This window comes from Oculina patagonica, chromosome 13 (genome assembly GCF_052425735.1).
Source record: "Oculina patagonica isolate OP01 chromosome 13, crgOcupat, whole genome shotgun sequence".
Taxonomy (NCBI): Eukaryota; Metazoa; Cnidaria; class Anthozoa; order Scleractinia; family Oculinidae; genus Oculina; species Oculina patagonica.
This window is the reverse complement of record NC_135770.1, coordinates 21,992,116-22,006,362: the sequence shown is the minus strand read 5'-3', so window position 1 is coordinate 22,006,362 and position 14,247 is coordinate 21,992,116. Positions and strand designations below refer to the sequence as shown.

Sequence of the window (14,247 nt, the reverse complement as noted above, 5' to 3'; positions counted from 1 at the left end):
TTTTGGAATCAGTACACACGGAGCGACTAGTGTGTCCCGGCCTTTACGCTTGAACTCCATATTAGTTAGTGAAAAAAAATGCGCAACTCTACGTTTTCCGTTTACTAGAAAAGTGCGATAGTTTGTCGTGTTTTATAGGAAAGTCGTATTACAGGTTACTTTATTTTTATGGTCTCTTTTTCATTGAGCACTCATAGCTATCGATTAATGAGCGCCAGAGAATTTTGTCAGTTATTAGTAAATAATAAATATGGTAAATTTTTTTCACATATCAACCTAGTAAATGGCCCAGCTCACAACAAGTGTAGCTTAGTTGGTTAGAGCGCCCAACCGGTATTTGGGAGGCCATGGGTTCGATTCCCGTCGGGGACTCAGAATTTTTCTTTGTCCCATGCTCTAGTCATGTTGAACACTTCATCTTCATTCTTGTCAGTTATTGTCTAACAGGTGTTATTGAAAAGCAGCCATTGTATATTGCAATTCCTGAGTTTTGGTTGGTTTACCCACCATGGTGTATGAACTCATATACCATGGACCACAAATATGGTAGGTGTACGCGTCAGAGAGAAGTGGGAGGCGCGGTGGCCTAATGGTTAGCGCGCTCGACTCCAAGTCGAATGGCCCGGGTTCGAGCCATGGCCGGGGCGCTGCGTTGTATTCTTGGGCAAGACACTATACTCTCACAGTGCCTCTCTCCACCCAGGTGTTCAAATGGGTACCGGCGTGGGTACTGCGATGGACTAGCATCCCATCCAGGGGGAGTAGTAGGATAAGCTCCGGCTTTATGGGACACTTGGCCCGGAAACAGCCTTGACACAATCCTCTCTTGCCTTGACCTAACGCGTCAGAGAAAACAGCCAGGGATCTCAATTACTGCAATTCTTTGGATGTTTTTAATAAAACAATTATTCCACTCTCGCTTGCTGGATATGAGATAGGTATAGCCAACTCGGTGCTATGCGCCTGGTTGGCTGCTTAACAGTTACCCCCCCCAAAAAAAACCCCCCCCAATTTTTATAAAATCAAATTTTTTTTCCCTAACCCCCCCCAAAAACCCCCAAACCCCAAAACCCAAAAAAAAACCCAAGTATAAACAATTCTACTATTACAATTATTCCACGAGCGCGAGTTGGATATGAGATGGTAGATAGTTAACGAGGCGCGTAGCGCCGAGCCCAGTGGCTGTAACGATCTCATATCCAACAAGCGCGAGTGGAATAATTGTTTAATATTTGAGCTCTCTGGCTGTTTTCGTTGACGCGTATCAGCTACCTTAATTATTTGTGGTCAATGGTATATGAGCTCACATACCATTGCCTGTTAACCAATCAAAACTCAGGAATTGCTAAATGTATAAATTCATCCCAGTATATCAACGCGCGCTCGAACTTCGAAGTGACGTCATATAGAGGCCAGCAGCGCGTGCGGTTGAATGCCGCATAAAAAAGAAAGCTGAAAATAGCGGCAAGGACGAGAAACAGTTTATTTTGTCCCACAGGCCAAAGAATAAGTCTTGCCAGACATGGCAACAGAAACATTATCTGCCTGGTGGAAGTTTTTGACGGATAAAGATTGGTAAGAAAATACTGAGTTCTCATTTGAATTATGGGACAGCATTGAAGCTATTTTGAAAACATTGAAACATATCTTGAATCTTTTTTTAATGAAATTACATTTGGATATCAACAGAACACAAACGAGTCGTTGCAAATCTTGTATTCCTTTCACGGGACTGGGATATGAACACACAATTGACCTCGCTCCCAATAGCTCATTTGGTAGAGCATCGCACTGGTATCGCGTAGGTCACGGGTTCGAATCCCGTTGAAGCCAGAATTTTTTTCTGGTTTTAATTGCAAATTAATTGCAATTCGCTTGGAGAATCATTTCTTCATTTTATTTGCTTTGTGAACAAAACTATTTCGCGGGAAAACCTTGAAATCGCATATGGCGTCCATGACAACCGGAAATCTAATTGACCAATCAGAGTCAAGAACCGCATTGATGCGCCTGCTTCACTTCGCGTTCTTTCAGGGACAGCGAAAGCGAAATGGTTTACAGCTCAGCTTATCGAAGGGCCTACAGGAAACCTTTGTGGGACGACTTTAGCAAGGAGGAATTTATCAGTAAGTTGCAATACAGATCAGATCGAAGGTCAGTAGAGCATCGCCATGAACCGTGGAGATGGGAGAGCGATAGTGAAGAGGACGAAGACATTGAAGAAATTCCTGGAGACGACGGCAGCTACGATGGAGGTCGTCGCGAGTTTATTCCACGTGAAGAAAAAATAGACAAAAGAGCACCAAAACAAGCTTGGGAAGAAAGAAAGGAGATTAAAGAGAACGGTTATGCTGCAGACAAAGCTTTAGTGCTACCTGAAAAGTTAAAATACGGAGAAGATGTTGAAGAGAAATCAAAACATTCCCATGTCGTGGGCAACGCGAGAGCGAAGGAACGCGACCGTGGCGAACGTAAACATCACAGACGATCAGAAGAAAAAAGGAAACAGCGATCAAAGTCAACCTCCCCCGAAAAAAATCATCAGTCTTTTGACGAAAGAAGGAAGAAAGCTCCTTTTCTGCCGTACGGAAGAGCTAACGAGGGACCCGTTGACATGTGGAAAACACACAATGTGCTTGCTGCGCAGCCAGAGGTTAGTAAACAGACGTCGATAGCAGATCATTTGTAGGTAATTATGCACGAAAATTGATCAAAACACGGTTAAAAATTTATAACGAAGTCACTTTTGTGATGTTAGCTTTTTAGTGAATGCATTTTGGTTAACAACAAGCTCAGATCTTTAGCAATTTAATATATTGAGCCTCGAGTGCAATATGTAATTCCTTTCTATTTAAATTAATGATTTATCTTTAGATTATCCGAGTGAATTTTAATTCATAATTTATGGATCCATTTCTGATGAGAAAGTCTGGAAATTTGATCTATTGTAAAGTACATGAATCTTACTACAGTTGAACCCCGGTAACTTGAACTCTGAAGGGAAACGAAAAACAGTTCATTAGTTAGCGGGGTTTTCGAGTTAACCGAGTAAAAATGACTGAAAGTGGGTCCTGGAAGGGAAATGGAAGTTACTTCGAGTTAGCGGGGTTGTTCGAGTTATCCGAGTTCGAGTTACCGGGGTTCTAGTGTACCCTATTTACTCGAATAAGCGCCGTGGCGCTTATTAAATTTTTCGCACCTCAAGTGCGGCGCTTATTCGAGGGCGGCACTTATTTGAGGGCGGCGCTTATTTAAAATCTGGCTGCCAAAAAGGATCGAATCTTTTACAGTAATTGAAAACAGCGTCTTTTGGTTTTTAGTATTCGTCTCTTGCTGGAGAGAGAAGCGGCGCTAGGTGTCCTGGCCTGTTCGCGGCCTTCACAACATTTACAGAACTATGTATTGTAAGAATGTTGGATAGAAAAACTAATGGGCGATCGGTAAAACAATCACTTTGAACTGCAAAATATCACCTTTGATGGAAAGAAATGTGCATGTTTGTTTTGTAGTTGCTTTGTAGTGCTGTTTTTAGGTAAAAGAAATTCATCAAATAAGCGCCGCGTCGGGACTGCGGCGCTTATTCGGGGGCGGCGCTTAATAACTTTTTTGGCCCAAATGCGGCGCTTAGTCGAGGGCGGCCTATATGGGGACGGCGCTCATTCAAGTAAATACGGTAATTGTCTTGGTTGAATAGGGTCAGAAGCAGGGGGGGGGGGCTATATATGCTCACATGACTGCCCATTGCGAAGGGTGCAAAGATTTCTGACATGACACACCAATTGAGGTATATTTTGAAGTGCATCTTGAACGACAAACTTCGAAATATACTTCATCTGGACGGGTAATGACCTGAAGTTTTGGCTGAGTTTGTTATTAAATAATTGGTTTCATAGGTTTTCCCTCTTCTATTTTGCAATCAAAGTGAAGCGGCAACAATAAACCATGAATGGGCAAAAGCAAGTAAAAACCCATTTTAGTATTATCAGGCAAGTTTGGTCAAGTCATTGTTTGAATTATGACAACAGTCAAGTCAAAATATGAACCATGGCTCCACCAAACTTGCCCCATACTATGTATACCCGCCTATGCATACCATTGAAAAAACTAAAAGGTAAAAAAAAAACATCCTGTGATGATTATTGATCTTTCCATAGGTTTATCCTGCTGCACTTCGTGCTCAAAAAAGAAGGCAACAAGAGATAAAGAAGAAAGCACAACTCAGAGAAGAAGCGGTGAAGAAGAAAGAAACTCCAGCACATTTTGATGTAGATGTTGCCTTTCCTAAAACATGGTGGATGACCGAATATCAGAGAAACTTTTGCAGAGAGGAGGATGTCAAAAGACATTTTCTGAGATAGCATACTTGAGCATCTTGTGTGTTATACATGTAACTAGCTACTTCAGTTTTTAAGGTTGTTAAATAGTCTAAAAATGTACAAATTTGAAACTTTTAAGGTTACCAAAACTGTCTAGTGTGTTTATGTTTGTACAGTATGTAGGTATTAAAAGTCAAAAAATTTATTTTTTTGTCTGATTCACTTTTGATGTTGGGTTCATCTTTGGTGGAAATACCTGTGAAACTCACCAGTGTGGTACAGTCAGCTCTCTCTTAATGGACACCTCTTTAAGACGGCCACCTATAACTAATCTCCTTTTAAGACGGACACCTTGCTAGGTAGCCGGTCTTGACAGTGTCCATTTTAGAGAGAGTTGACTGTAAAACAAAGAATGACCAAGACAACAAGGAACCTCAAAACAATATGGAGAAGGAAAATAATAGCTTCAAAACAAAGTACATTTCACAGGTTTTTACATGATTGAATTTCAACTCTTTAAGGTCATTGCCCTGTATTGCATTGCACATCCTTACCACGCAGAAAATGTATGTGTAATAAGCGTGCGCGAGCGCGTTTACATAAACAAAATGGCGGCTTTTTTCTATGTGGCTTAGTACGCGGGAGAAGTAAATTGTCGCTTTCTCATAAACGAGTCTGGTGACCTATCAATTTTTTCTCATTTTTTGGGTGTAGTGATCAAAATTAATTCTTTCTGTAAAATGAAAACAGATCAATTCCTATGTTTGAAAAATAAATATCGCTAAAAATGTGTACTTTGTCAGTACTCGCAGAGGAATTATAAAGGAATTATATGGAATATACAAGGTCTTCCTGCTCCTAAACGAATCTGGTGACCCCCCTTTCTTATTTCAAAAATTTAAGTTCCCTTAAAGTAATAAACCAGTAGGCGAAGTTTGGTTAAAAATCTGTGTTCAGTTCTATTTCAGGTTAATGACCTTAAAGTTTGCCATCTTTTTATTTCAAAGGTACAGCAGTGACCTCTCTATTACCAATGTGTGGTCCCAGAAAATATCCATACCCCCCCCCCCCCCCCACCCACACACACACACACAGACAGAAGGGATTGGAATTTCCAGAGGAGTGGGGATGTCAAAGGCCCAGGAAATTCCTGAAAAGGGGGGGAGGTATAGCTTGTGAGCCATTTTTGGAAAATCCAGAGGGGAGGGGGAGGGGGGTCATATGAAAAATCCCTTCCGTGGGGGTACGGATATTTTCTGGAACCACACAATGGTAAATGAGAATATAAATTGTATTATTATTCAACAAGTTGTCAACAAATGCATTTTTTTGCAGTTTTCAGTGATACACGAACTCTGAAATTCAATTCTTGACCAAAGGTTTTCTCCTTTTGCTGTCGTCAATCATCTCAGTGGACCTGGCGGGGAAAACGGTTCACTTCAACCAGGTCAAAAGGTTAAGTCCATCAGTTGTGAATGGTAGATTTTGATCCAATTTGTTTGTTTCTGCTTTTCATGGTTTGTTGGCTGCCGCCATAAATAATTATGATTGACAGCAGGGAAAAACGCAATCATTGGATTTTGAATTTCATAGTTCGCACATCACTGAAAACCGCAATGAAGCTAGAAAGACTGTTATTTTATGTAGCTCTTTGCAAGACTTGCCCAGACAAAACTTGTCAACCCATGTACTATATCGAAGGATATCTGTGATGGATATCAATGACACTTTGTGACCATATGTGGGCGTCGTGCAAATTTGTTGAAAAGTAAAAGCCATAATTACCATGAACCCTTTCCCTGCAAGAGCGAAAAAATTCACAATGTGCTTCAACGTGTGTGTTGGAAATCCTAAACATTGGCCACTCAAATGATGCTAAAGGTTTTTTTTTCAAGTAGAAATTAGCAAAATTAATCACATTTAGAATACTTCACAATATTACATTACCTTTGGTCTACTCTTGGAATCAAAGAACTCTGGAACTTGAGATAATTTGCTCAAATTATTTGGCTTTTTTTGTCTGAGGTAATTAATCCAAATTGATATACAACATCCATGTAACAAAGGAAACCTTACAGCAAGCTACCACACCTAATTAATTCACATTCTTTCGTGCAACTACCATCCAATCAGAAGCCAAGGACAGGTTCCAGTTGATTATTGGTTAAAATAGGAAGGAAAAAAAGAAAAAAAAAAAAAAAAGACACACTTTTAGGCGCCTTGCTATAACGATATAGGTTGAAAAGTTTAGACGAAACTCACTCAAAATTAATGTAAGCTCCACTCTACTGAAACACTTTTTATTCTTGCAACTGATATGCATATCGGTTTCTTTTTGCATGAAAGAGATTGTACAGTAAAAATCCGGCGTATAAGAACCTAGGTTTTTTCAAGTAAGCCTAAACAGGTTCTTATATAAATGGTATTTAGAGTAAAATTAGGCTAACTAGTTCTTAATAAGGTTCTTAACTTTTGTTAAGAAATAAAGTAGAATTGTTAAATGATCTGGTCTTTAATGTCCAATAACAGTATTCTTGGAGGCTTCGGTAAGCAAAATACTATACTATTTTTATCTGATTCTGTTCAAATCAAACCTATACTGTAACCTTCACTGTATATTTTTGAGAAGATTTTTTAATTCTATATTTTTGAGAAGATTATTTTTTTCTTTTTTGAAAATAAGAACCTGTTTTAGAATTTTAGCCTAAAATGGTTCTTATGTGAAGGGTACTTAAAAATGAAATTTTAGCCTAACAGGTTCTTAAATGTTAGGTTCTTATACGCGGGTTTTTACTGTATTTAATGTTACTTAACTTTTGATGTCCTATACATCTCAAAGCTGATTTACAATGTTTTGAACCTTCGATAAACCTGACATCTGGTTATCTTAAGATGCCCTGCCAGGGGGGATCCTGTGTTGCTTGTCTAAATTTAAAAAAATTAATGCCCCATGTTGCTGTTTTATCACACTTGACCTGTCGCTGTCAGTAGTTGAATTGAATGAAAAATGCTTGTCCTTGTCAGAATTTAAGCTTTCTCATAAGGGTTGTCGTTTGTCGCGATTTAAATTTATGTGCTGTTACTACCTTATTGTTACTTAATTTCGCGGGACTTTATTTTTGCGATTTTTTTGTGATTTTCAAAAAATCGTGAAATTAAAGACCCGCGAAAATTAATTTTAAACGATTTCTATTGTATTTTTTATGCTAATTACGTATTTTAGGCCAAATCGCGAAAATTAAGTCTCGCGAAATATTCCTGTTTCATTTTCACGAAATTAAGTACCCGCAAAAATAAATAACAATAAGTTACTTTTTGGGCCGTGTCGCTTGTCGGAATTTACCCTGGCAGGGCCTCTCTTAACCCAGTCACAGTGCATGACTTCTATGGATTAATTAACTGTAATAAATCCAATAACTCCAGCATTGCCACTTTTTGATCTCAGATTGCCATGCTATTGTTAATAATACATCATGAAATCCAATTACATCTCTACAGATTAAAACTACTGGGAATTTAATCCTTATGTATATACACTGACATTTCTGTTGCAAAATTGTTTTACACAGTCCAAATAAAATTATTACAGGTGACAATTCTTTCATCACTTAATGTGGAATAATTATTACAGTGAACAATTTTTTAACTTCTTCACAGAATTTCAAGTGCATCTGACTTGAAAAATTTCTTGCATGGTCTGTTAAGCTAGCACTGACAACAGAAATCTGTGAAGTGTCTCAGATTGCAGTCTACTGTTAAAATGAAAAGGGGCAACAAACAATCAGAGGCACTACATGGATCTCTGTAGAGCTCTACATCATCAGTATGGAAGTTTTCAGATCTAATCTCAAACATTTCTCGAAAGAAAGCACAGAGTGATGTATCCTGCCTACTGAACAGATCATTTAGATGTTTGAAAATCTCTGACACATCCAGCAAGGACATTAGTTAGTACATGTAAAACAGACTTGGAGCTCAGTATTTTTTGTGATGAAAAGTAGAGCACCTGGTTGTAATATTATACCCATTTAGGTCTCAGTTATCAAGATCAGAATTCTCCCAAACATTTGTAATACATTTTACATTCATTCCCCTAGGGAGAGTTAACATGCTACATGATTGCCAAAATGTCTTTCCAATAAGGTTCTCCACTCTCACAACTCTTAACTTGCAGGGCTGGAAAAACACACCTTGAATTACAGCTAGCACTTCAGACAAGCAACTCTCAAATTTTGCTTGCCCTTGCCAGTTGCATGTTCGTCTTAGTTTTATATTTTTTTACAGTGGAGTCTGCAGGCAAATTGGCTGGGTCCTTGCCAATCATTTTCGTGCCCTAAACTTGTCTTTGCTACAAGGTTAAGATGAGGAATTCATCTTACTGATTAAGAAGGTCGAAACTACTACAATAATATTGTAGCTCTATGTACGTCAATTATCTAGCAATAGACTATACTATGCTATTGATAGTGATAAAATTATTTTTAGAAGCATTTAAACTACTGGACATGCTTTCAACAAATATTCATGGTTGATAACTTTGTAAATATATCACAAAGGCTTTCTAAACTAGTAAATATGAAAAATGCAGTTTTCTTGCTGACAGATGAGGAGACTAGCATGCACATTTCTGCCTCTCCTCTTGTTTGCCAGGACGTATTGTTCTTCGGAGTGATGGATCCCCGTACTGTATTCCTGAGCCCATCCTGTCAGGGTCCAATTCACCTACAGTGAACAGCAAACCCACACAATTTCAGATTGTTTAATTTACTTACTACCAGTACTTATTCAGTGCACGGTCACGTAGCCAAAGGGGATTTTCAGCAGCTGTAAAAACAAGGTTAGCTGCCTGTTTCAGCTTTAAAAAAAAGACATCACTAAATGTCATTCTTGTCTTATGCAGCCACCTGTTTTAAGTTGGAGGTGCTTATTCCTGAACAGTGTGCATTTAATTTAATATAAAAAGTTGAAAAGGCTTGATTTTCTAAAAGAGTTAATTTAATGTCTTAGTTAATGTGTACCTGTCTCGATTTTACTGAGGATGGTTCTTGAGCACTTCAAGAAGGCTTCTTCAACATTTTCTCCTGTCAGGGCACTTGTTTCCAAGAACATTAACTCTGCAACATAGAAGTGGTTTCAAAAAACTTTTTTCAGTTGAATTTTTTTGTGTAACATAAATGAGTGCAGACAGCGACCTGCTTGCTTCACCCACACATCCATAGCAGTATTCATCTGATGTCCAGATCAAATCGTTGAATTTTGTCAAAAATACTCTGCTTTGCTTTGAATTCTCAACCCTTTTCTTAGTGTTTTAAAAATCAGATGAAACACAGACAGTTTTTCATGTAACATATCAAACACGAGAGACAGTGTTTCATCCGGATGTCCAAACACCGAGAAGAGAGTTGAACATAAGACACGCAGTGGAGTATTTCTAATAAAAATTCAAGGTGTTAGCCGATGAAACTTTGTCTCGAGTGTTTGATATATCTTCTCAATCAAAACAAAAAACTATGGAGTAAACAGAGAAAAAAAAATGTAAAAATCTAATAGTATGCTAAATAATTGAGACCGGGTATCCAAGCCTCCTTCACGGTTATGATTTTCTTTGTTTTAACTTGATGAATCATAATGAGTTTGAGGAGTTTGAGGAGTTTGGTACATAATTTGCCCAGTTAACATAAAATCACAGAATAGCTTATACACAGCATTTATATTACTAACCATTTTCTTGCGCAAATCTGCTGGCTTCCAGAAATGTGACTTCTCTGTCATTATCAAGGTCTTTTTTGTTTCCAATAAGGATGATAACAATGTTTGGACTGGCGAGAGTCCTTGCATCAGTCAACCAGTTTGTGAGTGAGTTGTAGGTTTCACGGCTGTAACAAGGACAGGAAAAGAGTTTCAAAGTTTGCACATTGCTGTTTTGTTTTTGGCGAACAATTAAATACTTCATGCCGTATGTATGATGTTGAGGGTGTATTTTATGCCACTGAGTTGTACAAGCATCAAACTTCACGTGGATACAGGAAGTAAAAGAAAAAAACCCAATTGAAAACAATAGCGTCGCACACAAATTCTAAAAATAGATTTGGTCTCATGAGACCCCCCGCGTGACTCAGACAAACATTGTAGTCGGCTATAAGCGAATGTATGCGAGAGAGCGTCAATACGTGAAGAAAACATGTGAAAAGTTAGGTAAATCGGAGTGTATGCTTTCTCAAAGGGTCAAGAATGGTTAGTACAAAGCACAGCTGTCATGGTGAGTGCAAAACCGACTCAAGGTATCCTGAACATTGGCAAAATCGCTCTTAGAGCTGGAGGAATCGGGGAAGAAAGTCTTCTTTCCATTCGGCTTACGGTACGAATTGCGAAACGCAACGGTACTTTACGAAATGGTACTTTGCGAAACGGTACTGAGGTAAAAATATTGTAAAAATATTGAATGGGGCAAATAAACATTGATTGGAAAACAGGTATAAGTTATGATAAGTCGACCCAGGTTTGTGTGAGGGATAAATGTGATGCCTGCTTTTGAATCGAAACATGTCGTGTCGCGAAAGACTTTATTTTTGAACATGAATCAAAAATGCAAAACGTGAATGAAAGTAACATCAAAAATAAAGACGCCTGTAATAGCACTACTCTCGCTTTAGTCATCTGAAAATAAAGGAAGCGAAATCTTTCTGCCGCCGAGGATTTTTTATCTTTATTATAGTGCATGAATGTACGCCGCCCGGCGTGCCAGTGTGTAAAGAAAAGATCGCGATGGTCACGTTTGTCATGCTTTCTTGTAAGGTGTAGTCACGAAAACGAATGGATTAAAAGTCTGTTTTTTAACATGGCGAACGTTTATTAAGATCGCATAAAAGTTTCACAGAAGGTTCAGGAATTTATGGATTTTATTTGCGGGGAATGTGTTATCTTTCGGGTGACACACGCCGACAACTGTGATTATGCAAATGACTGCTATACCGTTCAGCTACATTTTTGCCGATAAGAATTATTTCGAGCCGATCAAAATAGCTATTTTCGGTCAATTCTAAATTTGACGCTAGGTTCTTGATTAGTGTTTAGTAATACGATTTTTACGGCTCGATAGTAGTCCAGCCTTTATATATTCCGTAACACGTTTCACAATTAAGGTCGTCACGAAGGGTTGTCGTTTTCCGCTTAATTTTAGCCCTCTGCACTTCAGCCATTGTTTTAACTGATCCACAGTGTAGTTCTCTGCTTCACTTTCAAATTTCAAGCCAGGAACGCCATCATCTTGCGTGAGAACGGCCAAAGACCGAAGCGAAGTGCTCGAGAGCGACATAATTTCTTCATATCGCTCTTGTAGTTTGTCTGAGTCAAGTGGGGGGTCTCAATTTTGATGACGTCATTTGTGCGCGACGCTATTGTAGACATCTTTTTTAAGGGGTGGAGAAACAAGCACTCTCGTCCCCAGAGCTGCTTGTTCCTCTTAGCTGGTGGAGCCTGTGCATGAGAAACAAGTGGCTCTGGGGACACTTGATTTAATTGGCTGGATTTTAACAAAAGGAACAGCCAATCTCTTTGTCATAAGAGAGTTTAAAATGGTCCCTTTGATTGGCTAGATTAAAAACTCCCTTTCTTAAAATCTAGCCAATAAACTGAATCATGCGTCGGGCTGCACACATCAAGGGCTCCGCCCATAAAGAACGGGAATGGGAAAATAATACACTGGAGAGGAAGTATATGGATTAATCAACTAAGCAATAGCAATACATACAACACTGGTTTGGTGCAAACCCGGACCTTAGCTGTGAGATTTCACTGCTAACCACTGACTTTAACATCACATTACCTTGAAACGTCGTAAACAAGTAAAGCTCCTGCAGCACCCCTGTAGTAACTTCTTGTTACAGACCTAACATTTAAACAAACAAAACAGAACACTTTATTGAAGTGACTTGGTTTACCCTTTTGTCTCAGCAGGTATCAACATCTTCTATAAATAATTATAATAATTACATTTACCATACTATTTAATAGTACAGTGGAACCTCGATATAACGAAGGGCCAAGGGACTGGCAAAATATGTTCCCTATAAAGAGGTTTTGTTATATCCAGGTTCTTTTTTAATATGTCTTATTATTACTGGGGCGAAGAATACCATTCGTTATATTGAGGACTTCGCTATATAGAGGTTCGTTAAATCGAGGTTCCACTGTTATCATAACAATAACCAAAATTCTCAAATCTGATTGGTTCTTAGCACACCCTATCTTTCACCAAATTGGGGTGTGCACAGCTTAAGTGTCCAATAACAAAGGATCCGATAACAAGGTGCATAGATGCCAAGTCTCACGCTTTTGACGTAAGACTCACTCTTTTTTACCCAATCTCACGCAACCACGCCATTCAGACAAAATATCGCGCTTTTTTTAAATACTACAACCTGAGGAAAAAGTCTTATAAATTTAACTAAAGAGATATACTTTCAGCTGTACTTTGGTAGAGGTGAACGCTAATCGAGTGTGGAAGAAGTTGAAAACAACAAATCCTTGCACTGAATGAATGAAATTGCTTCTCTGCAAATTGCATTTTTAAAACTTTTTTGGGAGGGCATACCCCAAGAACCTACAAATTCGGTCCTCAGGGTCTCACTATTGCCCCTTTGGGGCAATTCAATTTCTCACTCCATTCCATTCATAAAACTTGGCATCTATGAAGGTGTCCAGTAACAAAGTTCATGTGCTGTGCATGCACACAATCTTTATTTTGTTTCGTATTGTGACTGTATACTTCTTGATATTCCTAAAACCAGAGTTCAGTTTTAAAAACCATAGTGAGGATAAATCCTCAACAGGATTCCCTTGTCTAATTTTTTCCTTAAAGTTTGTTATACTTATGAGAAGAACACCATGTCGTCCAATTTTGTCTGTGATCCTACTTGGGACTAAATAAATTGGACTCCTGCAACGCCATCGTCTGATTTTGTTTATCAATCATATGATTACAGACCGAATTGGTCTCCACTCAGTCATATAAGTAAGTAATCTACTGCCAAATTCTCAGAACTCTTTTTAGAAGAAAGGTATATATGGCAGGGAGTACAGAGAATTGACACTTTGAACTCTGGAATGAAAGGTTCACGGCTAAGAAAAATTAACACACAAGAAAATGATAGCGTTTAAGAAACTAAAAAAGTTAAAATTTTGTTCGCAAATTAAAACCACAGAGGCGAAGAATCGTTGTGTTTTTTTACTTACCTAAACCTTTCTTGACCAGCTGTATCCCAAATTTGCAACTTCACAGACTTGCCTCCAACATTTACAACTTTTGAGCCGAACTCAACCCCGATAGTGTGGCTAGAATCCTGTTTAACTGTCGAAAAATTAAAAATGAATTGAGAAACGGTTTAGACTTCCAAGAAACGGGAACAGCATTAAATTAAAAGCACAAACAACAGGAAAAGTCTTCGGTGCGCCATAATATTGACAACGAGTTCTATTAGTAAAAGAACTTGCAATGTTATACAATAAAAGCATCGGCAACTCACATTTTCCTTCTATAAACTGATGTAGAATACACGACTTTCCTGTTCCAGCGCTGCCGATCACCAAAAACTTGAAAAGGAAATCTGCAAAAGGCAAGAACAAAAATTATCCGTGTATAAAATGGATGTGTACCCATCGTGATAAACACTGCCGTAAGTCACACTCTCGTAGTTGGTAAGGCAAAAACAGCTGATTTCCTTAAGTGCTTTTCTCTGTTGTATTTTGGATTAATTTTTGCCTTACCATAGTTTTCTGACATGTTTCCAAATGATTAGAACGATAAAGATATTAAGCGTGAAGAATTGTGCATCACAAAATGTCCGCCAAGTTGAAAATTTCCCAGGATTCTGTACATTCAAAGGGGAAGAAAGTGTTTTTTCTCTGGGGTAGGGAGCGGTTGTAATGACGT

The 14,247-nt window shown here is 38.5% G+C and overlaps 2 protein-coding genes across 2 annotated transcripts; one reads left to right on the top strand and one right to left on the bottom strand.

The window, feature by feature from the left end:
* Positions 1-1,467: 1,467 nt before the first annotated feature.
* LOC144636472 (uncharacterized) lies at positions 1,468-4,448 on the top strand. The gene is made up of 3 exons (XM_078495686.1): positions 1,468-1,575; positions 2,035-2,653; positions 4,155-4,448. The coding sequence occupies exons 1-3, from the start codon at positions 1,523-1,525 to the stop codon at positions 4,356-4,358; spliced, it is 876 nt and encodes a 291-aa protein (XP_078351812.1). The 5' UTR covers positions 1,468-1,522; the 3' UTR covers positions 4,359-4,448.
* A 2,093-nt stretch (positions 4,449-6,541) lies between these two features.
* On the bottom strand, positions 6,542-14,206 carry LOC144636506 (ras-related protein Rab-4B). The gene is made up of 7 exons (XM_078495726.1): positions 14,082-14,206; positions 13,841-13,921; positions 13,551-13,665; positions 12,142-12,204; positions 10,038-10,192; positions 9,335-9,430; positions 6,542-9,038 (listed from the first exon to the last, which is right to left on the bottom strand). Exons 1-7 carry the CDS (start codon positions 14,095-14,097, stop codon positions 8,929-8,931), a joined length of 636 nt encoding a protein of 211 aa, XP_078351852.1. The 5' UTR covers positions 14,098-14,206; the 3' UTR covers positions 6,542-8,928.
* Between the last annotated feature and the right edge of the window lie 41 nt (positions 14,207-14,247).

Excerpts from the sequence above, each read along its gene's own strand:
- LOC144636472 (XM_078495686.1), top strand. The coding sequence starts at position 1,523 with ATGGCAACAGAAACATTATCTGCCTGGTGGAAGTTTTTGACGGATAAA. Across the intron at positions 1,576-2,034 it reads TTTTTGACGGATAAAGATTG|GGACAGCGAAAGCGAAATGG; the intron begins GTAAGAAAATAC and ends GCGTTCTTTCAG. Across the intron at positions 2,654-4,154 it reads TGCTTGCTGCGCAGCCAGAG|GTTTATCCTGCTGCACTTCG; the intron begins GTTAGTAAACAG and ends ATCTTTCCATAG.
- LOC144636506 (XM_078495726.1), bottom strand. Across the intron at positions 13,666-13,840 it reads TCAGTTTATAGAAGGAAAAT|TTAAACAGGATTCTAGCCAC; the intron begins GTGAGTTGCCGA and ends ATTTTTCGACAG. Across the intron at positions 9,039-9,334 it reads CCTCAGTAAAATCGAGACAG|GTGAATTGGACCCTGACAGG; the intron begins GTACACATTAAC and ends TGTTCACTGTAG.